We start from the raw sequence: 26,668 nt of genomic DNA, 5'->3' as shown, positions 1-26,668 counted from the left end.
GAACATGCAGGTACAGCAAGCAATTAGGAAAGCAAATGGTCTGTTAGCCTTTATTACAAAAAGGACTGGAGTACAAGAGTAAAGACCACACCTAGAGTACGGTGTACGATTTTGGTATCCTTACTCAAAGGATATACTTGCCTTCGGAGGAGCGTGACAAAGGTTTATTAGACTGATTCCTGGGATGGGGGTTGGGATTGTCCAATGAGGACAGATTGAGTAGACTAGGCCTGTATTCCCTAGAGTTTAGAAGAATGAAAGGGGTCAGAGGGTCTAGTAAGGAGGAGGAACTGAGGGAAATCCTTTTAGTCGGGAAATTGTGTTGGGGAAATTGATGGGATTGAAGGCCGATAAATCCCCAGGGCCTGATGGACTGCATCCCAGAGTACTTAAGGAGGTGGCCTTGGAAATAGCGGATGCATTGACAGTCATTTTCCAACATTTCATTGACTCTGGATCAGTTCCTATAGAGTGGAGGGTAGCCAATGTAACCCCACTTTTTAAAAAAAGGAGGGAGAGAGAAAACAGGGAATTATGGACCGGTCAGCCTGACATCGGTAGTGGGTAAAATGATGGAATCAATTATTAAGGATGTCATAGCAGCGCATTTGGAAAGAGATGACATGATTGGTCCAAGTCAGCATGGATTTGTGAAAGGGAAATCATGCTCGACAAATCTTCTGGAATTTTTTGAGGATGTTTCCAGTAGAGTGGACAAGGGAGAACCAGTTGATGTGGTATATTTGGACTTTCAGAAGGCTTTCGACAAGGTCCCACACAAGAGATTAATGTGTAAAGTTAAAGCACATGGGATTGGGGGTAGTGTGCTGACATGGATTGAGAACTGGTTGTCAGACAGGAAGCAAAGAGTAGGAGTAAATGGGGACTTTTCAGAATGGCAGGCAGTGACTAGTGGGGTACCGCAAGGTTCTGTGCTGGGGCCCCAGCTGTTTACACTGTACATTAATGATTTAGACGAGGGGATTAAATGTAGTATCTCCAAATTTGCGGATGATACTAAGTTGGGTGGCAGTGTGAGCTGCGAAGAGGATGCTATGAGGCTGCAGAGCGACTTGGATAGGTTAGGTGAGTGGGAAAATGCATGGCAGATGAAGTATAATGTGGATAAATGTGAGGTTATCCACTTTGGTGGTAAAAACAGAGAGACAGACTATTATCTGAATGGTGACAGATTAGGAAAAGGGGAGGTGCAACGAGACCTGGGTGTCATGGTACATCAGTCGTTTAAGGTTGGCATGCAGGTACAGCAGGCGATTAAGAAAGCAAATGGCATGTTGGCCTTCATAGCGAGGGGATTTGAGTACAGGGGCAGGGAGGTGTTGCTACAGTTGTACAGGGCCTTGGTGAGGCCACACCTGGAGTATTGTGTACAGTTTTGGTCTCCTAACCTGAGGAAGGACATTCTTGCTATTGAGGGAGTGCAGCAAAGGTTCACCAGACTGATTCCCGGGATGGCGGGACTGACCTATCAAGAAAGACTGGATCAACTGGGCTTGTATTCACTGGAGTTCAGAAGAATGAAAGGGGACCTCATAGAAACGTTTAAAATTCTGACGGGTTTAGACAGGTTAGATGCAGGAAGAATGTTCCCAATGTTGGGGAAGTCCAGAACCAGGGGTCACAGTTTAAGGATAAGGGGTAAGCCATTTAGGACCGAGATGAGGAGAAACTTCTTCACCCAGAGAGTGGTGAACCTGTGGAATTCTCTACCCCAGAAAGTTGTTGAGGCCAATTCACTAAATATATTCAAAAAGGAGTTAGATGAAGTCCTTACTACTAGGGGGATCAAGGGGTATGGAGAGAAAGCAGGAATGGGGTACTGAAGTTGCATGTTCAGCCATGAACTCATTGAATGGCGGTGCAGGCTAGAAGGGCCGAATAGCCTACTCCTGCACCTATTTTCTATGTTTCTATGAAAGGTAATCTTACTGAAATATATAGAATTCTTACAGGTCTTGACAGGATAGATGCTGGGAGGATGTTTCCAATGGCCAGGAAGTCTAGAACTTGGGAACACAGTCTCAAAATAAAAGGACCGGAGACGAGGAGAAATTTCTTCACTCAAAAGGTAGTGAATCTTTGGAATTCTCTACCCCAGAGTGCTGTGGATGCCCCATCATTGAGTATATTCAAGACAGAGATCAATAGATTTTTGAATACTAAAGGAACCAAGTGATATAGGGATAGAGCGAGAAGGTGGAGTTGAAGTAGATCAGCAATGATATTGTTGAATGGTAGAGCAGGCTCAAAGGGCCGAATGGCATACTCCTGCTCCTATTTATTATGTTCCTATGAGACTGGAAGTCTCGGATTTAACCTGCTTTACAGATTTAACTGTGGCCGGCAGGGGTCCCCGGGCCTTGGGACCCCAGCAGCAAGGACAGCCTCGGGGAGCACTTCTTGTGGGTCGTGAAGAGCAGCTGTGTTTCCCCCACCGGGACCCCCACCCTCCGCCCTCCGCCCTCCTCTCTCCTCTCTCCTCTCTCCACCTATCCCAGTCAAGGAATGGACCACCCCGCTCCCCCCCCGCCCCCCCGCCAGGATTGGGAATCGGAGCCCTACCGCGGGATCGGAACTACCTGCTTCTGCAGCTTCTTCCCCACTGTTCCCTGCCCGACTGGAAGCTGAGCCTGTCAATCAGGATTTAAAAAGCCACGTGTGCTATTGGGCGCCCCCCTCCCCCACTGGGTCCAAAATTTAAAATTCCCCAATATAGGGCCCAAGTTTCCACAAGAAAAAAAACGGGCGCCCCTCCGAGCTGGGCGCCCGTTTATCGCGCCTAAAAAAATCCTCGGTATTCTCCACCGACTTACAGGTCCTGTGGCACTCGGCGCAGCCAGCACGAGCTGTGGGGGGGGCGGAGCCAGGTCCCGGCGCTGAAAACAGTGCCGGGACCTCTGCACATGCGCGCTACAGTCGGCACGCAAGTGCAGTAGCTCCAGGCGCCGAACTGTGGGGGAGGGGCCCGAAGCACGCAGCCCCTAGCCCTGGCCCAATGGCCTCACTGGGGCTGCGTGAATGAGGCTCCTCCCACGGCCAGCTCCTGCTCCCCGCCCCCGACAAGACCCGACACTCGCTCCCCCCACCCCCCCGACCCGACACCCACCCCCCCCCACCCCGACACCCGCTCCCTCCCCCTTCCCCCCCTCTCTCTTCCCCCCTTTCTCCCTCCCTCTCTCTTCCCCCACTTCTCCCTCCCTCTCTCTTCCCCCCTTCTCCCTCCCTCTCTCTTCCCCCCTTCTCCCTCCCTCTCTCTTCCCCCTTCTCCCTCCCTCTCTCTTACCCCCCCTTCCCCCCCTTCTTCTCCTCCCCCCTACCCTCTCCCCCCCCCCTCTCCCCTTCCCCCTCCCCCCTTCCCCCTCCCCCTCTCTCCCCTCCTCTCTCTTTTTCCCTCCCTCTCTCGCTCAGCGGCACGAACAGCTGCAGAATTCTCCCTGGCTGAAGCACTTTCACAGGTAGGAAGATGGTTTATTTAATCTTTTCTTGGCTTATAAATGTTTATTCAGGTTGGATTTATTTGTATAATATTTGTAGAAGTATAAATAAGGATTTATTGTCGAATGTAATGAGTTCCCTTCCCCCCCACCACGTTCTGGACGCCTAATTTGTAACCTGCGCCTGATTTTTTAATGTGTAGAACAGGTTTTTTCAGTTCTACAAAAATCTTCACTGGCTCCATTCTACTTTAGTTTGGAGTACATTTTCACTGTGGAAACTTTCAAATCAGGCGTCAGTGGCCAGACACGCCCCCTTTTGAAGAAAAAATTTTGTTCTAAACTAGAACTGTTCTACCTGACTAGAACTGCAAAAAAAAATGTGGAGAATTGCGATTTCTAAAATAGTCCGTTCTCCACCAGTTGCTCCTAAAAATCAGGCGCGAATCATGTGGAAACTTGAACCCATAGTGTGGTTTTCACCAAGATGCAATGTGAAAACCATGTTACATCAAAGCAGAAATTGCAGCGTAATGGGCCTATTATAAAATATTCTCCAGGTTTCCCACTGCAAAATTTAAAACTGGGATAAATCAATTACATACTAAAAAATTCCTCCACATGCCAGTTCTTCAAAAATTTGCATGCACTGAAACAGAGATTCTATTTCAACATAACACAATGGGCCCAAGTTTCCACAGGATAAAAAACGGGCGCCCCCCCCCCCCCCCCCCCCGAGCTGGGCACCCATTTTTCGCGCCTAAAACGGCGCCAGAAAAATAAACGCGCTATTCTCGAGCGCTTTGCAGCTCCTTGTCTGTTTGGCGCGGCGCCCAGGGGGGGCCGAGCCTACACTCGCTCCGATTTTGTAAGTGGGAGGGAGCGGGTACAATTTAAATTAGTTTTTTTCCTGCCGGCAATGCTGCGCGTGCGCGTTGGTGCATGCTCAGTGTGAAAATAACATTGGCACTCGGCCATTTTTGAAGTTCTTTGTAGCTGTTTAATTTTTGAACATTTTTTTAATAAAAGCACATTGCCATCAGCACTTGCAGCCTTCTCACTGTCTCCTTCCCCTCTCCACCCTCCACGGCAACAAACCGCTGTTTCCTTCCCCTCCCTCCCCTCCGCGGCGGCAAACCGCTGTCTCCTTCCCCTCCCTCCCCGGGAAAGAACAGGCGCCTCCCCTCCCCCCCCCCCGCGTGCAGAACGGGCGCCTCCCCCCCCCCCCCCCCCCCCCGCGGGAAAGAACGGGCGCCTCCTCTCCCCTCCCCCGGCGGGCAGAACGGGCACCTCCCCCCCCCCCCACTCCCCCCGCGGGAAGAACGGGCGCCTCAGGCTGACTGCAGAATTCTCTGTGCCTGAAGCACTTTCACACAGGTAGGAAGATGGTTTATTTAATCTTTTCTTTGCTTATGTTTATTCAGGTTGGATTTATTTGTATAATATTTGTAGAATTATAAATAAGGATTTATTGTAGAATTTAATGAGTTCCCTTCCCCCCCCCACCTCGTTCTGGACGCCTAATTTGTAACCTGCGCCTGATTTTTTAATGTGTAGAACAGGTCTTTTCAGTTCTACAAAAATCTTCACTGGCGCCATTCTACTTTAGTTTGGAGTACGTTTTCACTGTGGAAACTTTGAAATCAGGCGTCAGTGGCCGGACACGCCCCCTTTTGAAGAAAAAATTCTGTTCCAAAGTAGAACTGTTCTACCTGACTAGAACTGCAGAAAAAAAAGTGGAGAATTGCGATTTCTAAGATAGTCCGTTCTCCACCAGTTGCTCCTAAAAATCAGGCGCAAATCATGTGGAAACTTGGGCCCAATCTAACTGGCATCCAGTTGAAACCAATATGAACAGAAATTCAGCCATACCAATTGACCATGAAAGGTGTTGTAATCAATTCGGGTCACTTACCATTGCTACATAGACATTAGCCAGGGTAAAGTGATTGACAACAAAGTGTGGAGCGATTTCCACTGCCATAGTGGCGACGACGATTGCATCATCCCATAGTTTAGCATTGTGAAAAATATTTGCCAAGCTGATGAGAGGCACATCCTGTTGAAAAAAAAACAAATTAGAGAAGGATTTAATGGGAAGTTTCAGTCCAACTTCCTGTTTCTCAGTATGTTAGATTATCTACTGGAGGTGTGGCATTACTGATCAACCTGGAACTTGAATATCAAAGACACAGGCTACAAAAATAAGGGACTTGCCAAAAATGAGTGATACTGATCAAAAATTAATGACACCATTTTACTAAGTGTAGAACCATGAATATTGACAGGACTTAATATTTTCATTTTTCATAATATTATGTGCTCCTACTGAGTTTAATACAATTTTATAGTTTCCATATTTTCAAGTTTCAGGCTTAATTTGTCTTTTTAATTTAATTTTTCACAATTCTTAAAAAGCTTAACATCTTATGATGATAGCCACCAAAACCGTGCACAGACAACCAGGTTAGAGAAACTTTGGGGTTTATAGAATCTGAAAAAGCAATGATGCTTGGCATGGTGGTTGGAGCAGCAACTTTGCTGTTCGGCTGATGATGAAACATAGTTCGATTCTTAAATCAAAAATGTCCAGGCTTTTGGAGCTCAATACATTTGTCAAAACCAGTGAGTTGGCCACCTATGAATATGTAATAATACAAGCTCCCCACCCCCACCATACACAAAATAGCAAGATCTTCAAAAAGTGAAACCATGTTAAGCACCCATTGTTCTTTCCCTTTGTTCCCACCCTTTTCCCCCATTCATTCTCTTCTCTTTGGCCCCCATTGTTCCCCCATCTCAAATCTTGGTTCTTTCGCTCTGCACTTTCTTTATCTTTGTAATCGTCTTTTGGTCTGTTTCCACCCCACTTCTGTTTTTTTTTTTAAACTCCTTCTCCTACGGCCTCTCTATCTCTCATTCCCTTGTTTCTCTGTCCTCCTTTTAGGTCACAGCAGTTTAAAACACATATATATATATATATATCTCTATCTATTCTATTGTCTTCAGGAATACAACCTCAGTTATAAAAGACACATCTTCAATGAACGCGGGCGGCAGCAATAATCTAATTGGGCCACTAAAGCAGCACGAAGAGAGAGAGAGTATTCTTCATTTAAAATTTGCTCATTCTGGAGGACTAGTAAAAGTTGCCTTCCAATTGGTCAAAAACCACTAGCCAAGGAACAGTCTATTCCAGCCCTCCAGGCCCAGTTTGAAGATGCTAAAGTTGGTTTTGCAAAGGAGAAGTGAGCTGACAGGAGTTTTCCAGATTGGATCAAAGAAGCTTGCGGGTAGCACTTGGCCTCCTGGGTGTCTTGTATATCTGTGTCTTAAACTATGTACCATCAAAATATAGCGAGGTGTTAATCCCTCTGACTGAAAAGAAATGTGGAATAAATATGTACTAAATGGAAATGCATATTAGCATTTTTCCTGTATTCTGCACCCCAACAACTTTGTGTAAAAAACCTGATAGAATGAAAAGTCGTTGCAATTAAAAATTATTTCAGCAGTAACTCAATTAATGTACCTGTCCTATATTGGGCTAATGGAATTGAATCATATCAAGTCAAGAAAATATTGGGCATTAGGGAAAGGAACATCGTAATTACGTTGAGATAGGTCCACTTATGGTTAGAATTAAAGTAGTTTTCACCCAACATTTCTTTTGTATTTTACTCAATTTCTCTCAACATTTATAAAAAAGCATATAGAGACATTATTGATACTGTTACATAACCATGTGTTGTTCTGACAAACTAAGTCATGGTTACATGAAGCCTAGCTAACAATTATTGGGCAAATCCTACAAAGAATATTCTTTCTGTATTGCTGGCAATCTTTGATGTTATTTTTCTGTAATAACGATTCATTGAATGGCAAGTGAGAATGGCAGCTAAAGTGTCTAGTGGAAATGAAAGGTTACATTTTAAGTTCAGATAAGGCCATTTCAACAATTTTAGAAATGAAAACAAGGTTGGAAACCTTATAAATTCATGAACCTATTGAGGGGCCGAAGTTGCTGAAAGTTAAGTTCTGCTCGTTTTTTGGCAGCTCTTGCTTTATCATCGGCCGGTACGGCTGAGGCTGAGTGGGCGGGAGATTCATCCCACTTTTCTCGACAGGAGTGAAGTGCAGCGGGTGGTGGAGGCCTTCCGATTAGAGAATCATCGGCTCCAGAGTTGTGCGCATGCGCGTGACTGTCAAGCTCCGATGAGAGGTCAGAGACTGCCGACCCGAGATCGCAGTGGGGGCAAGGGCGAGCGAGAGAGAGCGCGAGAGACTGGGGCAAGAGAGAGAGAGAAAAAAAAAGATTTGGAGACACACACGGGGGTAAAGTTGGAGAGAGAGAGAGAGAGAGAGAGAGAGACTGGGGGTGGAGAGAGAGAAAGAGAAAGAAAAAGAGAGAGAGAGAGAGAGAGAGAGAGAGAGAGACTCTGGGAGAGAGAGAGAGAGAGAGAGAGAGAGAGAGAGAGAGAGAGAGAGAGAGAGAGAGAGAGAGAGACTGGGGGAAGAGAGAGAGAGAGAGAGAGAGAGAGAGAGAGAGAGAGAGAGAGAGAGAGAGAGATCGCTGTTGGGGGGGGGGGGGGAGCGGGCGGGGAAAGAGAGAAAAAGAGAGACTGGGGGGTTGAGAGTGTAATAATATTTTTATTATAGTTCATTAATAAAGGAGTAAATAAGGCTTTATTAGACCATTTAAGGGATTAAGGGGTTATGGGGAGCGGGCAGGGAAGTGGACCGGAGTCCACGATCAGATCAGCCATGAATGGTGGAGCAGGCTCGAGGGGCCGTATGGCCTACTTCTGCTCCTATTTCTTGTTCTTTTTAAAAAAAATAAGGGCCCAGAAATCGCAGCCTCCCCGGGTCCGTACGGAGTTTTTATGGACCCGGGAAGGCATCGGAAAAGCCAGTTTTCAGCGCACAATGTGTATGCGCTTAAAACCGGCTTTTCTGATCTGTCAAGTTTCTGGCTTGATAGATCATCCGCAGATCGGGAGTGAGGACATTTACAAGGTCAAGATTGTGGGATGTACGCATATCTTGCCCAGCAAATGTCCTCAAAACTCTTGCACCTGATAAAAGTAGGTGCATAGCCTACTTTTACAGGCCTAAGAGTTTTAAAATACACAAAAACATTTTAAAATAAAGCTATAAAAACACATTTTGTTAAAAAACCCTCCCCACTACAGTAAGTTTATTTTAAAACATAATTAAAAAAAAAAAATTTTTTTAAATCGGGAAAATATATATTAATGTATTTAAAAAAAATGTATAACTCATTTAAAATAAAAAGTTGTGCATTTTTTTCTATTTTTTATTAGTGATTTGGGGGTGTTTCTCATTCAAAGTAATGGGAGTTTCAGACTTACGAAACTCCTATCATTATGAATGAGAATATACTGCACCTGATTGGCTGCCCAGAGCCATGTGACTCCAGCTCCAGGCTTGTGCATGTCCTGACGTGCACGCGCTGCGGCACGCAATCAGGAAAGGCCTCCAGACCGTGATCTCGTGTGGCCGCAGCAGCTTCAGGTAGGTGGGATCTTTTTTCTAAAATCTATTTGAACGCCTGCGGGAAGAAAAAAACGGGATTTCTGGGCCCAGATCACTCTAGTGAACACACACTCAATTTCCAGACTCAGTGGTTATATTGCTATTCAAACTGCATTATTGGCCAACACTAGAAAACCAATCCATTTAAAAATACATCAAACTGTGGAGAACAATAAATATCTGTGTCATATCAAACATGCCACACTTCTGTGAAACAATTATACCAGTCAGCTCTGTGCCCACTTAAGATCCACTTAAAAGCATCTTCTCCAGGATGGTATGCAGTTCCGGTGGTATGTCGGTGGTATGTCATGAAACTTGGACTTTTGGGCGGTTCTACATGGGCGGGCGGTGTGCAGACCACTCGGCGTTATGTCACTCATGAATCTTCTGCCGAGCGGTATGTACCTGTTTTTTGACGAAACTTGTATTTTACGGCGGTAGTGGGTGGTATGTCAATGAATTTCAGGCCCCGAGTGTCTAATCAATGAAGGGCTTCTTTTGAGGAACAGATGTTTCAAGTTGAAAGTGTACGTCGGTCGACCTTCAAAAGGTCTTTGAGAAGATACCAAACAAGATTAGCAAAATGCCTAAATGGAAGAAACCATAGAATAGTTTTCAAAGGAGCTGTGTCATAATGGAGTAGCATTGAATTGGGGTTCATCCTGGGACTGCTCCCATTATTGATACACAAAAACAATTTCAGTTTTAATACAAAGTAGTTACGTTTGCAGAATCATAGAATGATACAACACAAAAGGAGGCCATTAGGATCATCATGCCCATGCTGGCTCTTTGGAAGAGTTATCCAATTAGTCCCACTTCCTGTCCTTTCCCGAGAACCCTGCAAATCTTATCCCTTCAAGTATTTATCCAACTCCTTTTTGAAAGTTATTATTGAATATGCTTCCGCCACCCTTTCAGGCAGTGTATTCAAGCTAATAATAAATCGCTGCATAAAAATACTGTTCCTCATGCTGCCTCCAGTTCTTTTGCCAATTACCTTCAATCTGTGCCCTCTGCTTACCAACCCATCTGGCATTGGAAACAGTTTCTCCTATCAAAACCCATCATAATTTGGAAAACCTCTATTATATCTACCCGTCACCTTCTCTGCTCTCAGGAAAACAATCCCAGCTTCTCTAATCTCGCCACATAACTGAAGTCATGTATCCCTGGTACCATTCTAGTAAATCTCTTCCAGACCCTCTCGAAGGCAGTGACATCCTTCCTAAAGTGTGGTGCCCAGAATCTGGACACAATACTCCAAGCTCGGGCCTAATCAGTGATGTATAGCATTACTTTTGTACTCTATGCATCAGTTTGTAAAGCCAAGGATCCCGCATGCTTTTTTAAACACACTTCTCAACTTGTCCTTCCACCTTTAAAGATTTTTCTATGTATTCCCTCAGGTCTCTCTGTTCCTCCACCCTAAATTGCACCATTTAGTTTATATAGCCTCTCATTTTTCCTACCAAAAATGCATCACTTCACACTTCTCTGTTATATTTCATCTGCCATATGTCTGCCCATTTCACCAGTCTGTCTCTGTCCTCCTGAAGTCTGTTACTATCTCCATTGTTTTACATTCGAGTTTCCTGTCATTGGCAAACTTTGAAATTATGCACTGTATTCCCAAGCACAGGTTAAGAAGACACCAGTCTAAGGTGATTGTGGACACAGAACACCGAGGCCCAAGCACCCAAGGCCCTACCAAACTGCTGGCCAAGAACGGAGAGGTACTCATCAAGACCATAGAGGCAGACAATGCCTGCTGGGAGGAACACTTCGAAGATCTCCTTAACCGAGATTCTGTCTTCGACGCGAGTGTCCTCAACTCCATCCCGCAGCATGCTACACGCCACCATCTCAGCATAACCCCAGCCCAGCATGAGGTAGAAAAGGCCATCCGACAACTGAAGAACAACAAGGCCTCAGAAGCAGATGGAATCCCCACCGAAGCGCTAAAACATAGCGGAGAAGCACTATTGGCGCGAATGCATGTTCTCATTTCTCTTATCTGGAAAGAGGAGACCATGCCAGGGGATCTCAAGAAACGCTGTAATCGTGACCATCTTCAAGAAAGGCGACAAGTCCGATTGCGGTAATTACAGAGGAATTTCCCTGTCTGCCGCAAGGAAAGTCATCGCAAGAATCCTCCTCAATCGTCTTCTCCCTATGGCTGAAGAGCTCTGCCCAGAGTCGCAATGCAGATTCCGCCCACTAAGAGGCACAATGTACATTATCTTCACTGCGCGGCAAATCCAAGAGAAATGCAGGGTACATGGCCTTCTTTGACCTCTCAAAAGCCTTCGACACTGTCAACCGCGAGGGATTATGGATCGTCCTCCTCAAATTCGGCTCCCCTCAAAAGTTTGTCACCATCCTTCACCTGCTCCACGATGACATGCAAGCCGAGATCCTGATCAACGGATCCACCACAGACCCAATTCACACTGGGACCTGGGTCAAGCAAGGCTGTGTCATCGCACCAACGCTCTTCTCGTTCTTCCTTGCTGCAATGATTCATCTCACCCTTAGTAAGCTCCCCGCTGGAATGGAGCTAATCTCCAGAACAAACAGGAAACTGTTCAACCTCCGCCGCCACCAGGTCAGATCCAAGGTCAGTACGCAGACGATGCTTGTGTCTGCGCACATTGGGAGGCTGAACTCCAAGCCATCGTCAACACCTTCACCGAAGCGTATGAGAGCATGGGCCTTACACAAAACATCCCTAAGACAAAGGTCCTCTACCAACCTGCCCCCGCCACACAGCATGGCTCCCCGATTAGCAAAATCCACAACAAGATCTAGGACAACGTGGACCATTTTCCACACCTCGGGGGCCTACTGTCAACAAGGGCAGATGTCGATGACGAAGTCCAACACCGCCTTCAATGTGCCAGTGCAGCCTTTGGTCGCCTGAGGAAGAGTGCGTTTGAAGACCAGGACCTCAAACCAGGCACCAAGCTCATGGTCTACAGAGCAGTAATGATACCCGCCCTCCTATATGCATCAGAGACATGGACTATATACAGCAGACACCTCAAAAGAACTGGAGAAGTACCAGCAACGCTGCGTCCGCAAGATCCTGCAAATCCATTGGCAGGATAGGTGCACCAATGTCAGTGTTCTCACTCAGGCCAACATCCCCAGCATCGAAGCATTGACCACGCTCAATCAGCTCCGTTGGAGGGGCCACATCGTCTGCATACCCAATACGAGACTCCCAAAACAAGCGCTCTACTTGGAGCTTCCGACACGCCAAGCGAGCCCCAGGTGGGCAGAGGAAACGCTTCAAGGCACCCTCAGAACCTCCTTGAAAAAGTGCAACATTCCTCACCGACACCTAGGAATTCTTGGCTCAAGACCGCTCAAAGAGGAAAAGCATCCGGGAAGGCACCGAGCACCTTGAGTCTCTTCAATGGGAGCATGCTAGAGCCAAGCGTAAACAGCAGAAGGAGCGCACGGCAACCCAAGCACCCCACCCACCCGTTCCTTCATCCACCATCTGCTCCACCTGTGACTCCAAGGGACTGCCTAAGAGAGGGGAAAGTGAGGCACGTTCTTGGGGAACTCCTAGGTTTTGCACCTGGGCTGATCAGTGGAGAATGAATATTAACTGGACAGTGGAATCAAGAATAGAAGGCATAAAAGGGAGACTGAGATACCGAGGTGTGTTTAGTTTACTTGTTCATCATATCTAAAGCGTGAGGTGATAATGAACAAAGCAAACTGGCTAACATACAAAAATGATGGACATTAAAAGACCAGCTGATCAATCAAGCTATCCCCACACAATCATGACCAATATTCCTGCTAAGCTGCACGCCGTGACTTCTAATTTTTTCATATTCTCCCTCATCATGCACTCTCTTGCTGTCTACGTACTTAATGTATGCCTCTTTCCTTATCCGCAATTGTTCCCTTATGGCTTTATTCATCCATGGAGTTTCATCAGTGTTTAGTTTGTTCTTTCCTTTTCGCGGAATATATTATTCCTGCACTCTCTTGAACACCGTTTTAAATGTTTCCCATTGCTGCTCTACAATGTTTTTTGCCAATATTGTTGCCCATTTTATTTTCCCAAGTTCTATTCTCAGCCCCTCAAAATCAGCTTTTCTCCAATCTAATACCCTGGTTTTCATCAGTTATGTACTTCTCAATTATAATCTTAAAGTGTATTATATTATGGTCACTATTGCCTAGATGTTCCCCTACTTTTACTTCTCTTATCTGCTTTGGTTCATTCCCCATTACTAAATCCAATAGTGAATCCTCCCTTGTTGGGTTTTTTACATATTGGGTTAGAAAGCAATCCTGTTCACACTGTAGGAACTCCATTTCCTTATCCCCCTTCTGTCCAATTGATATCGGGGTAGTTGAAATCTCCCATGATTATTATTCTATGTTTTTTACTAACTTCCCTAATTTGTCTGCATATTTCTTCCTCCACCTCCCTTCCACTATTAGACTGCACCTATTAGTGTCAGCGTCAGCCGAGACTTAGTGGGTAGCACATTCGCCTCAGAGTCAGAAGGTTGCGGGTTCAAGTCCCACTCCAGGGTTTTGGGCACAGAAATCTAGGCTGACATTCCAGTGCAGTGCTGAGGGAGCACTGCACTGTTGGAGGTGCCGTCTTTCGGATAAGACGTTAAACCGAGGCCCCGTCTGTTTCTCTCTCGGGTGGACGTAAAAACTCCCATGGCACTATTTCGAAGTATAGCAGGGGAGTTATCCCTGGTGTCCTGGTCAATATTTCCTCCTCAATCAACATAACAAAAACAAATTATCACATTGCTGTTTGTGGGAGCTTGCTGTGCGCAAATTAGCTGCCACATTACAACAGTGACTACACGCCAAAAACACTTCATTGGCTGTAATGCGCTTTGAGACGTCAGGTGGTTGTGAAACGCGCTATACAAATGCATGTCTGTCTTTCTTTTATTAGTGAGAATGATCCTTTATCTTTTATCTCTATTTTTGTCTCGGTGATAACTGCATTACTTCTTTCTGTTGCCATTATGTTATCCCTAATAAGTACAACTACTCCACCTCCCCTTTTTCCCCCCTCTCTGTCTTTTCTATATATGTTATACACTGCACTGTTTAATTCCCAGTCTTGATTCAGTAATCTCTATGTCTGATTCCTCGCAACACAAGATTGTCTCCCGATCCCGTTTTATTACGGACACTGTGTGCATTGCTGTACAGACAGTTTAACTCATTTTCATTGGATTTCCTCTTACTTTATTTTTAACCATCTTTTTAGACTCCTGTTAGAATCATAGAAATTTACAACACGGAATGAAGCCATTTCGGCCCATCGTGTCCGTGCCGGCCGACAAGAGCTATCCAGCCTAATCCCACTTTCCAGCTCTTGGTCCATAGGTTACAGCATTTTAAGTGCACATCCAAGTATCTTTCAAACGTGGTGAGGGTTTCTGCCTATACCACCCTTTCAGGCAGTAAGTTCCAGACCCCCATCAAGAAATTTCCTCTCAAATCACCTCTAAACCTCTTACTAGTTACTTTAAGTCTATGCCCCCTGGTTGTTGACCCCTCTGCCAAGGGAAAAAAGTCCTTCCTATCCACTCTATCCAGGCCCCTCATAATTTTATACACCTCAATCACTTTTCCCCTTAGCCTCCTCTGTTCCAAAGAAAACAGACACAGCATTGGAAAGATGATCTCCAATCTTTCCTCATGGCCAAAATTCTCCAGTCCAGGCAACATTCTTGTAAATCTACTCTGCATCCTTTCCAGTACAATCACATCTTTCCTGTAATGTGATGACTAGAACTGCACACAGTACTCCAGCTGCGGCCTAACCAGTGTTTTATACAATTCAAGCATAGCCTCCTTGCTCTTATATTCCATGCCTCGACTTATAAAGACAAGTATTCCATATGCCTTCTTAACCAACTTATCTACCTGGCCTGCTACCTTCAGGGATCTGTGGACCTGCACTCCAAGGTCCCTTTGTTCCACTACACTTTTCAGTGTCGTGCCAATTAATATGTATTCCCTTGCCTTTTCAGACCTCCCCAAATGCATTACCTCATATTTATCTGGATTAAATTCCATTTGCCACTGTTCTGCCCACCTGACAATACATGGATATCTTCCTGCAATCCGCAGCTTTCTTCTTCATTATCAACCACACAGCCTATTTTAGTGTCATCTGCAAACTTCTTAATCATACCCCCAACATTTAAGTCCAAGTCATTGATATATACCATAAAAAGCAAGGGGCCCAGCACTGAGCCCTGCAGATATACTGGATATAGCCTTCCAGTCACAAAAACACCCATCAACCATTACTCTTTGCTTCCTGCCTCTGAGCCAATTTTGGATCCAACTTGCCACTTTGCCCTGGATCCCATGGGCTTTTACTTTCGTGACCCATCTGCCATGTGGGACCTTATCAAAAGCTTTGCTAAAATCCATATACACATCATACGCACTGCCCTCATCGACCCTCCTGGTTACCTCCTCGAAAAATTCAATCAAGTTAGTCAGACACGACCTTCCCTTCAATCTATGCTGACTGACCTTGATTAATCCATGTCTTTCCAAATGAAGATTTATCCTGTCCGAGGATTTTTTCCAATAATTTTCCCACCACCGAAGTTAGGCTGACTGGCCTATAATTACTCGGTCTATCCCTTTCAACCCTTTTAAACAAAGGTACAACATAAGCAGTCCTCTGGTTCTCTGGTCCTCTGGCACCAAACCTGTAGCCAGAGAGGATTGGAAAATTATGGTCAGAGGCTTTGCTATTTCCTCTTTTGCTTCTCTTAACAGCCTGGGATACATTTCATCTGGGTCTGGGGATTTATCCACTTTCAAAGCGGCGAAGCCTCTGAATACTTCCTCTCTTACTATGTTTATCTTGTCTAATATCTCACACTCCTCCTCCCTCATTGTAAAGTCTACATCGCCCCTCTCTTGTGAAAACAGATGCAAAGTATTCATTAATTATTTCAAACGCCACTATTTCAAAGAAGAACAAGGGAGTTATCCCCGGTGTCCTGGCCAATATTTATCCCTCAATCAACATAACAAAAGCAGATTATCTGGTCATTATCACATTGTTGTTTGTGAGAGTTTGCTGTGTGCAAGTTGATTGCCGCGTTTCCCACATTACAACAGTGACTACACTGCAAAAGTACTTCATTAGCTGTAAAGCGCTTTGAGACGTCCATTGGTTGTGAAAGGCGCTGTATAAATGCAAGACTTTCTTTCCATTAAGGGGACACGGGTTCCATCCCGGTTCAGGTGGAGCCCGTCCCAGCGATACAGCTCCTTCTTGTCCCGAGTCCCATGAAAAGTAACCACTTTTTCCCACACCAGCCCTTTAGCCACATGTTAATTCTCCTGATCTGTCTGCTTCTATGCCAATTTGCATGTGGCTCGGACAATAATCCAGAGACCCTCAAGGTCCTGCTTTTTAATTTAGAGTCTAACTCCTGATACTCTTTCAGCAGGACCTCCTCCCTGTTCGTACCAATGTTGTTTGTTCCAACATGGACCACGACAACTGGACTTAACCCGTCCCCTTCCACGTTCTTCTCCAGCCATGAGATATCCTTTACCCAGACAACCCATCCTTCGGGATTCTCGTTCTTGATGCAGAGGACGCTATCCATCCCCCTAATTATAGAGTCCCCTAACACTACCAAATTTCTAATCTGCTCTTTCTCCTGGACAGCCTTCTGAGCCACAATAAGCCTTGGTCTGCATTGTGGCTGTCCTCCCTGCAGTCTTTCTCCTTGTCCTCACAGGTAGCAAGTACATCGTACCCGCTGAACAGGACCAATGTCTGCAGGACCTCCTTCTCAACCTCTCCTACATCCCCGTTACCCGGCTCCCTAACAGTCACATCCTTCCTTTCCTGGACCTGTGCTTTCCTCTGGGGTGTGACTATATTCTGGATAAAACTGTTCACGCATAATACGACCAAAAGTATTAAGGGATATGAGGCAAAGGCAGCTATATGAGGTCCCAGATCAGCCATGATCTCATTGAATGGCAGAACAGGCTTGAGGGGCTAATTGGCCTACTCCTGTTCCGATTTTCTTATGATCAATAACTGCAATAGATTGCAAGGAAGAGTGATAGACCAAAAATGTGATTTTGCAACAGGCTGAAGTTGCACTGCATCTGGTTCAAAGTCCATGTGCCATGAAACTACTTGCTAAACTAAAGAGAAACGGTTTCCAATGGCTGAAGGGTCGATAACCAGGAAACAACTAGAGGGGACATGAGGAAAAACTTTTTTACGCTGCGACGAGAAAAAACCTTTTTACGCAGCGAGAGGTTGGGATTTGGAATGCACTGCCTGATAGGGTGGCAGATACAGATTCAATGATAGCCTTCAAAAGGGAATTATATAAATAATTGGAGAAAAACATTGCAGAGATATGTGGAAAGAGTGGGGGAGTGGGACTAACTGGATTGCTCTTCGAAAGAGTCGGTGCAGACTCAATGGGCCGAATGGCCTCCTTCAGTGCTGCACTATTCTATGCTTCTAAACTTGGTCTCATTTACCTCGGCTTCAGTGCATTCAGGGTCCAAGTCCCTAGTTACCCTTCTCTCCTTGAGCAGCCAAAAGTAATTCGTATCAATATGAAAGGAGCAGAATAAGATGTGGTCCGTGTCTCTATCCTTAGAGACACGGACCACATCGGCAACACTACACCGTACCCAGATAGCATAAAGTACAACAAAAGAGATGTACTTCTTCACACCTACCTACCAAGGAATGGTACAGACCATATATTTTTCTAGTATTACCGGTTTTTTAATAAAAAAAGGACTGGCTTAGAAGTCCTACACATATTGAATGGTTGAATAACAGGTTCACCAAAAGAACACGAGATGGATTATCTACTCCAAGGTAATGTTAATCTCAAACTAAAGGTGGCTTGACAATGTTTCATTAAATCATGACACGTGGCAGATGCCAGTTCTCACCTTCATGTGGTGAGGTGCGTAGTGCATTGCTTGACGTAGACAGTCAATAGCTTTCTTTCCTTGACCTCTAACCCTCCAATACAATGCAGCCATACTTGAAATCACCCAGGATGTTTGATTCTGTTGAAATAAGAATCATAAAAATTAATTGATGACAAACATTTTGAAAAGTTTAAGGTTCAGATAGGATAAATGTTTATCGAAAGCCTTGGTTTTTAACTCTATAGTTCCAAATTCAACTTTAGTACATTTTGTTCCGATAAATAATTATTCCAATACTGATGAATTTGCACCAGCAGGGCTGTGTTGTATTCAGATAAAAGTGCAAGCTACTACTTTCTGTAAAGAAATATGAAAATAAATATTTGAAGCCATTAAAAAATACTCTAATCATGAGTGAGCTACTGCTGCTCAGTAATGAGCCACAAGGAGGTATGCAGGAATTGGCCAGTATGACTTGCTTTACGTGTCTACCCTAACTGTTGGAAAGCACATAGTTTTCAACTGGTACAATGTTCTGATCTCCCAGTACAGATCAGGAACTACCATGTGGAAAAACTGTAGATTCAAACCCACATCCTATATTATTCTGTAGCATTCACCATCATCATCATCATCTTTGGCAGTCCCTCGAAATCGAGGCTTGCTTCCACTCTAAAAGTGAGTTCTCAGGTGGCTGTACAGTCCAATGCGGGAATTACAGTCTCTGTCAGAGATGGGACAGACAGTGGTTGAAGGAAAGGGTGGGTGGGGAGTCTAGTTTGCCAACGCTCCTTCTGCTGTCTGCGCTTGTTTTCTGCATGCTCTCAGCAACGAGACTCGAGGTGCTCAACCCGGATGCTCTTCCTCTACTTTGGGCAGTCTTGGACCAGGGATTCCCAGGTGCCAGTGAGGATATTGCACTTTATCAAGGAGGCTTTGAGGATGTCCTCGAAACATTTCCTCTGCCCACCTGGGGCTTGCTTGCCGTGTAGGAGTTCTGAGTAGCTTTGGGAATCTCGTGTCAGGCAAGCGGGCAATGTGGCCCGCCCAACGGAGCTGTTTGAGTGTGGTCAGTGCTTCGATGCTGGGGATGTTGGCCTGATCGAGAACACTGACATTGGTGCATCTATCTTCCCAGTGGATTTGCAGGATATGGCGGAGGCTGTGCTGGTGGGACTTCTCCAGTGCTTTGAGGTATATGGTCCACGTCTCTGAGCCATATAGAAAGGTGGGTACCACTACTGCCCTGTAGACCACAAGCTTGGTGCCAGATTTGAGGTCCTGGTCTTCAAACACACTCTTCCTCAGTCTATAGCAATACATGTACACCAACATGTTGAATCATTCTACTACCTTGTATCCAATGGTTTAAGTGTCCAATCAAAAGACATCTTTTCTTTTTGGCAACAGAATGCTTTGTATTCCAGTAGTGAACTGTTGCAATGGGATCAAGAGAATAAAAGCCAACAAGAACGGATCTTTTAATCTCTGTGATAAGCTGCAGGGATACATTCTGCATTTCATGTAATTTAGATTTTATTCATAATTGACACGGATCTTAAATTGGGTCTATAAATGTACTAGACACGCAATGGATAAATGACAACTGAACCTTGAATGCCATACTTTGAGTGTTAGCACTGCAATTCAAATTAAATTACATTAAGTAACTTACTTTTTCTAACACTTTGGCTATTCGTGTTCCAACCTGCTCAAAAGACTGAGGTGGATACTTCTCTTTGCCCAGATTTTGTAAAACCTATTGGAAAACAGAGCGTATCAACGCAATTTAAATTAGTGTAAGATGTCACTGTATCTTACCACTTCTCATCTCCCCTCTAGCTTTTTTGCCAATTATCTTAAATTTGTGTCCTCTGATCACCGATCCTCCTTGTCAGTGGCAACAGCTTCTCCTTATTTACTCTATCAAAACCCTTCATAATTTTGAACAGCTCTGTTAAATCTTCCCTTAACTTTCTCTGCTCCAACGAGAACAATTCCAGCTTCTCCACATAACTGAAGTTGTAACCAGACAATCACAAGAACAAAGATACACATTCATTTGCAAATTTAGCATGTTGGGCCTGAAGGGGAGATAGTGATCAAAAACACATCATCAAATTCAGTGTTTAAAGTTTAGATCAAATTTTCTAATTTCATTTCAAATAATGGACACAATTAACTGTCAAATGACTACCTCAAAGTGCCCTGTTTAACTGCCACATACAGTTCTAGATTAAATTGCTTAAATTGTATAATACACTGGTTAGGCCACAGCTGGAATACTGCGTGCAGTTCTGGTCGCCGTATTATAGGAAGGACGTGATTGCATTGGAGGATGCAGAGGAGATTTATGAGGATGCTGCCTGGAATGGAGAATCTTAGCTTTGAGGACAGATTGGATAGGCTGGGTTTGTTCTCCTTGGAACAGAGGAGGCTGCGGGGAGCCCTCATTGAGGTGTATAAAATTTTGAGTGGATAGCAAAGGCCTATTTCCCTTGGTGGAGGGGTCAATTACGAGGGGGCATAGGTTTAATTAAGGTGGTTGGTGGAAGGTTTAGAGGGATTTGAGGGGAAACTTCTTCATGCAGAGTGTTGTGGGTATCTGGAAATCGCTGCTAGGAAGAGTGGTGGAGGCAGAAACCCTCTACATTTAAAAGGTGCTTGGATGGGCACTTAAAAGTGCTATAACCTGTAGGGTTACGGACCTAGAGCTGGTAAGTGGGATTAAACTGGATAACCTCTTGTTGGCTAGCACAGACACGATGGTAAGTACATCATGGAATCTAATACGGCCAAAGTGATCTCCTAGACTAGTTTCGATCACCTGGATGGTTCGGAGAGGAATTTTCCCAGATTTTCCCCCCCAATTGGCCTGGGGTTTTCTCTGTTTTTTTGTCTCTCCCAGGAGATTGCATGGCTCCGGGTAGGGTGGAGTGTAAAATGTTGCGGTGCATGGGGTGTCGCAGTTGTGTGGGACGGACTAGTTGGGCTGGATGCTCTTTGCCTGTCCGCCATTATTCATTGTTCTTAGGTTTATATGCAACCTTCAGGGATCAAGGGCTGTGTGGTTCTTTGTCAGCTGGCGTGGACACGATGGGCCAAAAAAGTCTCCTTCTGCGCTGTAAATTTCTATGAAATGACATTATACATGTTTGTTATCTCATTATTACCTTCTCTCTATTCCCTTCCTAATGTACCAAAACTATGAATGTTTAATACATCTATGCACAGATTTTAATACATTACATTTATTAAAGTAGTAAGAAAGAACATTGAGAGTTTCAAGATAGAGATTATCTCTTCCTGCAGTTTAACTTACCTCCTTCAATTGGCTTTCTCCAGTATAATGTATACTGAATCGACTTGCCACACCACATAAATGGTCTAAGGTGTGCATACTGGCAGGGAGGTTGGCATTACAAACAGGTTCTACTGCTGGTTCTTGCAGGGATGTGGCAAAGTCAATATGTTCTGTAATACTAGAAAGAAAATACAAAATACATCATGATAGGCTTGTGAAAAGTAGAGGATCATTGGAATTTATGTTCAGTGATTGTAAAGACATGGAGAAAGGCTTCCTCAATAGTGATGGGATGAAATTCTGTCAATTGTGAGGTACCTTTGACATATTAAACTTGTATCCTTATACATTTTGATTAATTCTTTTGTTACTACTGTTTAAATGTTGGGATTTATTGTATTTATATATTTTTTTCAATGGTTCCTGCTGCAAACAGCCAAGTCAGTTTATTTTGTGTAAAGACAGGAGATGAATATCATAATTTACAGCACAGGTGGCTGCTTTTTGGCCCACTGTCTCTCTGCTGGCTCTCTGAAAGAGCTTTTAACAGTTCCATTTCCACAATACCCATTTAATTTATCTTCTTTCAATTATTTATCCACTTCCCTTTTAAAAGCTATTATGGATTCCATTTTGATCACTGTTTCTGGTAGGGCATTCCATGTCCTAAAAACACTGAGAATAATAAAAAATAAAAATCATCTCTCCTAACTTCGCACAGAATAGTGCAGCAACAGGAGACGGCCATTTGGCCCATTGAGTCTGTGCTGGCTCTTTCGAAGAGCAATTCTATTAGTCCCACTATTTTCCCATATCCCTGTAATTTTCTCTCCTTCAAGTATTTATCCAATTTTCTTTTGAAAGTTACTATTGAATCTGTATCCACCATCCGATCAGGCAGTGCATTCCAAATCTTAAGCAGGCGTTGTGTAAAAATGTTTTTCTTCATGTCGTTTCTGGTTCTTTTGCTAATCACCTTAAATCTGTGCCCTCTGGTTATTGACCGTTCAGCTACTAGAAACAGTTTCCTTTTATTTACTCTATCTAAACCCTTCACTATTTTAAATACCTCGATCAAATCTCATCATGGCCTTCTCAACTCTGAGGAGAACCTCAACTTCTCCAGTCAATCCTAATAAGTGTAATCCCTCATCCCTGGAACCATTCTAGTAAATCTCTTCTGTACCCTCTCCAAAACCTTCACATCCTTCCTAAAGTGCGGTGCTCAGAACTGGACACAATACTCCAGCTGGATCCGACCTAGTGTTTTATATAAGTTTGGCATAACCTCCTGGCTTTTGTGCTCTATGCCTCTATTTATAAGCTCAGGATCCCATATTCTTTATTAACTGCTTTGTTAACCTGTCCTGCCACCTTCAAACAAATACAAAAACAAAATACTGCAGATGCTGGATTCAGAAATAAAAACAGAAAATGCTGGAAATCTCAGCGGGTCAGGCACACCTGTGGAGAGAAAAAAAGTTAAAGTTACAGGTTGACAACCTGAAGGTTCTGACGAAGGGTCATCGACCTGAAACATCAACTCTGATCTTCTCTCCACAGATGCTGCCCGACCCGCTGAGATTTCCAGCATTCTCTGCCACCTTCAAAGATTTGTGCAAAAGGCCCTCCCCCCCACCTCCCCAGGTCTCTCTGCTTGCACCCCCTTTAAATTGTACCATTTAGCATATATTGTCCCTCCTCATTCTTCCTACCAAAATGTAACACCTCACACTTTTCTACATTAAATTCCATCTACCATGTGTTTGCCCATTTCACCAGCCTATGTCCTCCTGAAGTCTATTACTATCTTCCTCACTGTTTACTACACTTCCACGTTTCCTGTCATCTGCAAATTTCAAATATTTGCCCTGTACCCCCAAGTCCAGGGCATTAATGTATATCAGAAACAGCAATGATCCTCATTCTCAAACTTAGCGAACTCCACTGTACACCTCGGTCCAGTCCGAAAAACAGTCAGTCAGTCATTCACCACAACTCTGTTTTCTATCCTGTAGCCAATGTTGTATCCATGCTGATACTGCCTCTTTTATCCCAAGGGCTTCAATTTTGACAAGCCTAATATTTGGTACTTTATCAAATGCCTTTTGGAAGTCTATATACACATCAACCGCACTACCCTCATCCACCCTCTCTGTTGTCTCATCAAAAAACTCAATCAAGTTGGTCAAACACAATATTCCAAACACTTGCTTCCATTTTTTTAATCAACTTAAATTCGTCGCCTTTAGTTACCAACTCACCAACCAGTGAAAATAGTTGCTGCCTATTTACCTCGACAAAACCCTTCATAATTCTGAACATCTCCATCAGATTTCTTAACCTCCTCCACTCTAATGAAAAGAACCCGGGGTTACCAGTCTCTCTTTATAGATAAAGCCTCTTATCCCAGTTATCTTAGTGAATCTCTTCTGTATCCTCTCCATGGCCTTAACATCCTTCCTAAAGCACGGTGCCCAAAATTGGATGCAATATTCTAAGTGCAGCCTAACCAATAAGGGGGATGCAATATACAGTTTGTGCATTACAACTAACAAAATGTCAGCACTTTCATTATACAAGTTATCCAGTTGTGCAACGCTTTCGTGTGCTGTGCTACAGATTTAGATTTACATAACTGCAGCACTTGGGCTTTCCTAGGTGGCAAGTTGCTGGTATCAGTCAAGTTGTTGAGAGCAGTATCACCCAAAGGTGTGGTGCGCTGCAGATGGGAGTGTGTGTGGGTGGGGGTAAAAGAAAAGCTGCCTTCAGTTCCACAAGACTACACCTCAGTCCTCTTTTGGCACTGGCTACAGAGCACATCAAATAATTGTGGAAAATAAGGAAAGTTAGATAACTTTATTTCAAGTTAAAAAATGTGGTTTAATAGCAAAATTAAAGCTGTAAGACAAAGAATGAGATGGATAACTTCCAATATTACTGAATTCTATGTTCATAATTTTAGAAGACGGTCAAGTCAGCATTGAGAGTACGCAATGCAGACGTTACTTCAAAAATCTTTTAAGCATCAAGAAACCAGCAGTAATTTTTTTTTAAATTCTCAAATCAAAATGACATGATCAGGATCTGAATGGTACAGGTGGGTGAAGCAAATTTCATATCTGGGACCAAAGTCTTCAATCCCTCTACTCCCAAAAATAACTTCTATCAGTTTTTTCTGCAATGAAAAAGACAGATTATTTTGGGTGCTTGTTATTTATACCTGAATTGTCCAATTCAGATTCATTGATCGACAGGCAACTCTCTATTATCCGGGGCCCTCGGGGATCAGGCTATTCCGGTTAAACAATTTTGCTGCTAGGGCGAGTGCACGTACTTGCCAAGAAAGTTTGGGTCCCAAATTTATACAGTACTTTGATGCTTTTCTGCTTCTGTGCACTCCAGGATGGGATTGTCCACCTATTCATTTTAATATAAAGTGAAGAGACCCATGTTATACTGTGTCTACTTTTTCTTAAAATGGCCAGTCTAAAGGCTTCAACCGCTGGAGGTTGAATGAGACTCGGCTTTACTTACCCCTGAGGCGGCACCCCCAGTGATTCTCCAGACTGCACAAGAGCACATTCACCAAGATCAGAAAACGGAAAGACGGCAGGGAAGGGAGGAAGAGTTGGATAAATCTTTTGCCCCTCTCAACTTGCTTCCAGCGTGATGATCTGCACAGTGCCCTAAAAGAGCGGGGTTGGGAGCAATGCCTTCGATCTGATAACGTGAGGATGGGTCGCAGTATGAGCGGACAGACAGTCCAGGTCCAAGTTAATATGACTGCTCTACAAGGATTCCTTTAAGGTCGAGACAGCATTAAACTTTATTATAAAATAAAGCCTTTCCTCTGTGTGTAGTGATAATGCTGTGCATCAGCGCAGGACTGTGTGTGGGGTGGGTTTGATGGTCGTGTGCAGCTGTACACGGGACAGAATCACAGTTTTTAAAGTGTCGTTGCAGCAGGTTCTCCGTTAGATCCGTGTACGGATAATCGAGAGTTGCCTGTATATAGTAACTACAGGTCTCAAAACAAGACGAGGTTAAAAATGAAAATGACTGTCTGGCAGTTGTACAGAGCAATATTCTCCTTAAAAAGTTATAGATAATACATATATAATATATAATCATATGGGCTAAAATAAAACACAAATCATCACAGATGTTATTCTTGTACTTTATCAAGTCACTGTTAAAAATTAAACATTTAAATTTTGGATAAGGTAACATCAATTAGTAGCAACTGAAGACCCACCCTTGAAATTATACATGCTTTTAAATTACATTTTTTTTAAACTCCTCTTTCAAAATAGAGTGTGATCATTTTCATTGAAATTAAAGTCTTTTTTGAAGAACATAGTTCAAACAGGAACACAGTTACAGTCTGGGTGGGCTTTACACAAGTTGTTGAATTGAAGCACATGCATAATGGGGTACTTTCAGCATGTCCAACACAATGTTTCCTCATTTTATTTTGATGTGCGGTCCCTTTATATTTGCTGCTTGACCACGCATGCGAGGTATCGTTCCCAGCCTGCGCAGGACCTCCCGATTGGTGCGCGGCCAAGCACCTTAGGGAAACATTAGTCTAACATCAACGTAAATTATTTTATTTCAGCATGCACACTATTATCCTCTCTGACTGGTAAAATTCCAGTGCAGAATACCAAAACATTCATCAGATTTTGTTCTGAGGACCTGTGGATACAATTTACAGAAAGATAGGCAACTAACCTTTACACCAATGTGACTATTTAAGGGTACATAATCTCTTACAAATGCAATATTTTAGGTCTGGATTATTAAGGAAGAAAAGGTATCTGGCTTACTCTATATTTTTGGCTGAAACTGCTAGCCATGTGCTTGCAACAGTTGTGAGCTCCACTCTTCGGATTTTCAGACATTCATCAGGGCTAGGCCATCCGAGGCTAACATAATCTCGCTTCTTTCCTGAAAGATAGAGAAATATTAAACCAACTAAAACAGCAGCAGTAAACATAGAAACATAGAAAATAGGTGCAGGAGCAGGCCATTCAGCCCTTCTAGCCTGCACCGCCATTCAATGAGTTCATGGCTGAACATGAAACTTTAGTACCCCCTTCCTGCTTTCTCGCCATACCCCTTGATCCCCCGAGTAGTAAGGACTTCATCTAACTCCCTTTTGAATATATTTAGTGAATTGGCCTCAACTACTTTCTGTGGTAGAGAATTCCACAGGTTCACCACTCTCTGGGTGAAGAAGTTTCTCCTCATCTCGGTCCTAAATGGCTTACCCCTTATCCTTAGACTGTGACCCCTGGTTCTGGACTTCCCCAACATTGGGAACATTCTTACTGCATCCAACCTGTCCAAACCCGTCAGAATTTTAAACGTTTCGATGAGGTCCCCT

General features: G+C 43.9%; 1 protein-coding gene across 3 annotated transcripts in view; it reads right to left on the bottom strand.

Annotated features, from left to right (window-relative positions):
* ttc17 (tetratricopeptide repeat domain 17) overlaps window positions 1–26,668 on the bottom strand; it is a 178,764-nt gene that overhangs the window by 15,658 nt on the left and 136,438 nt on the right. For all 3 annotated transcript variants that reach the window (XM_070899666.1, XM_070899667.1, XM_070899668.1), the window contains 5 exons: window positions 26,109–26,229; window positions 21,295–21,454; window positions 19,648–19,731; window positions 17,991–18,110; window positions 5,371–5,514 (listed from right to left, as the gene is read on the bottom strand). In XM_070899666.1, the coding sequence (XP_070755767.1) occupies window positions 5,371–5,514; window positions 17,991–18,110; window positions 19,648–19,731; window positions 21,295–21,454; window positions 26,109–26,229 (629 nt within the window). The remainder of the gene's footprint in view (window positions 1–5,370; window positions 5,515–17,990; window positions 18,111–19,647; window positions 19,732–21,294; window positions 21,455–26,108; window positions 26,230–26,668) is intronic.

Source organism: Pristiophorus japonicus, chromosome 14, assembly GCF_044704955.1.
Source record: "Pristiophorus japonicus isolate sPriJap1 chromosome 14, sPriJap1.hap1, whole genome shotgun sequence".
Taxonomy (NCBI): Eukaryota; Metazoa; Chordata; class Chondrichthyes; family Pristiophoridae; genus Pristiophorus; species Pristiophorus japonicus.
The sequence above is the reverse complement of the archived record's forward strand: the minus strand, read 5'-3'. Positions and strand labels throughout refer to the sequence as shown.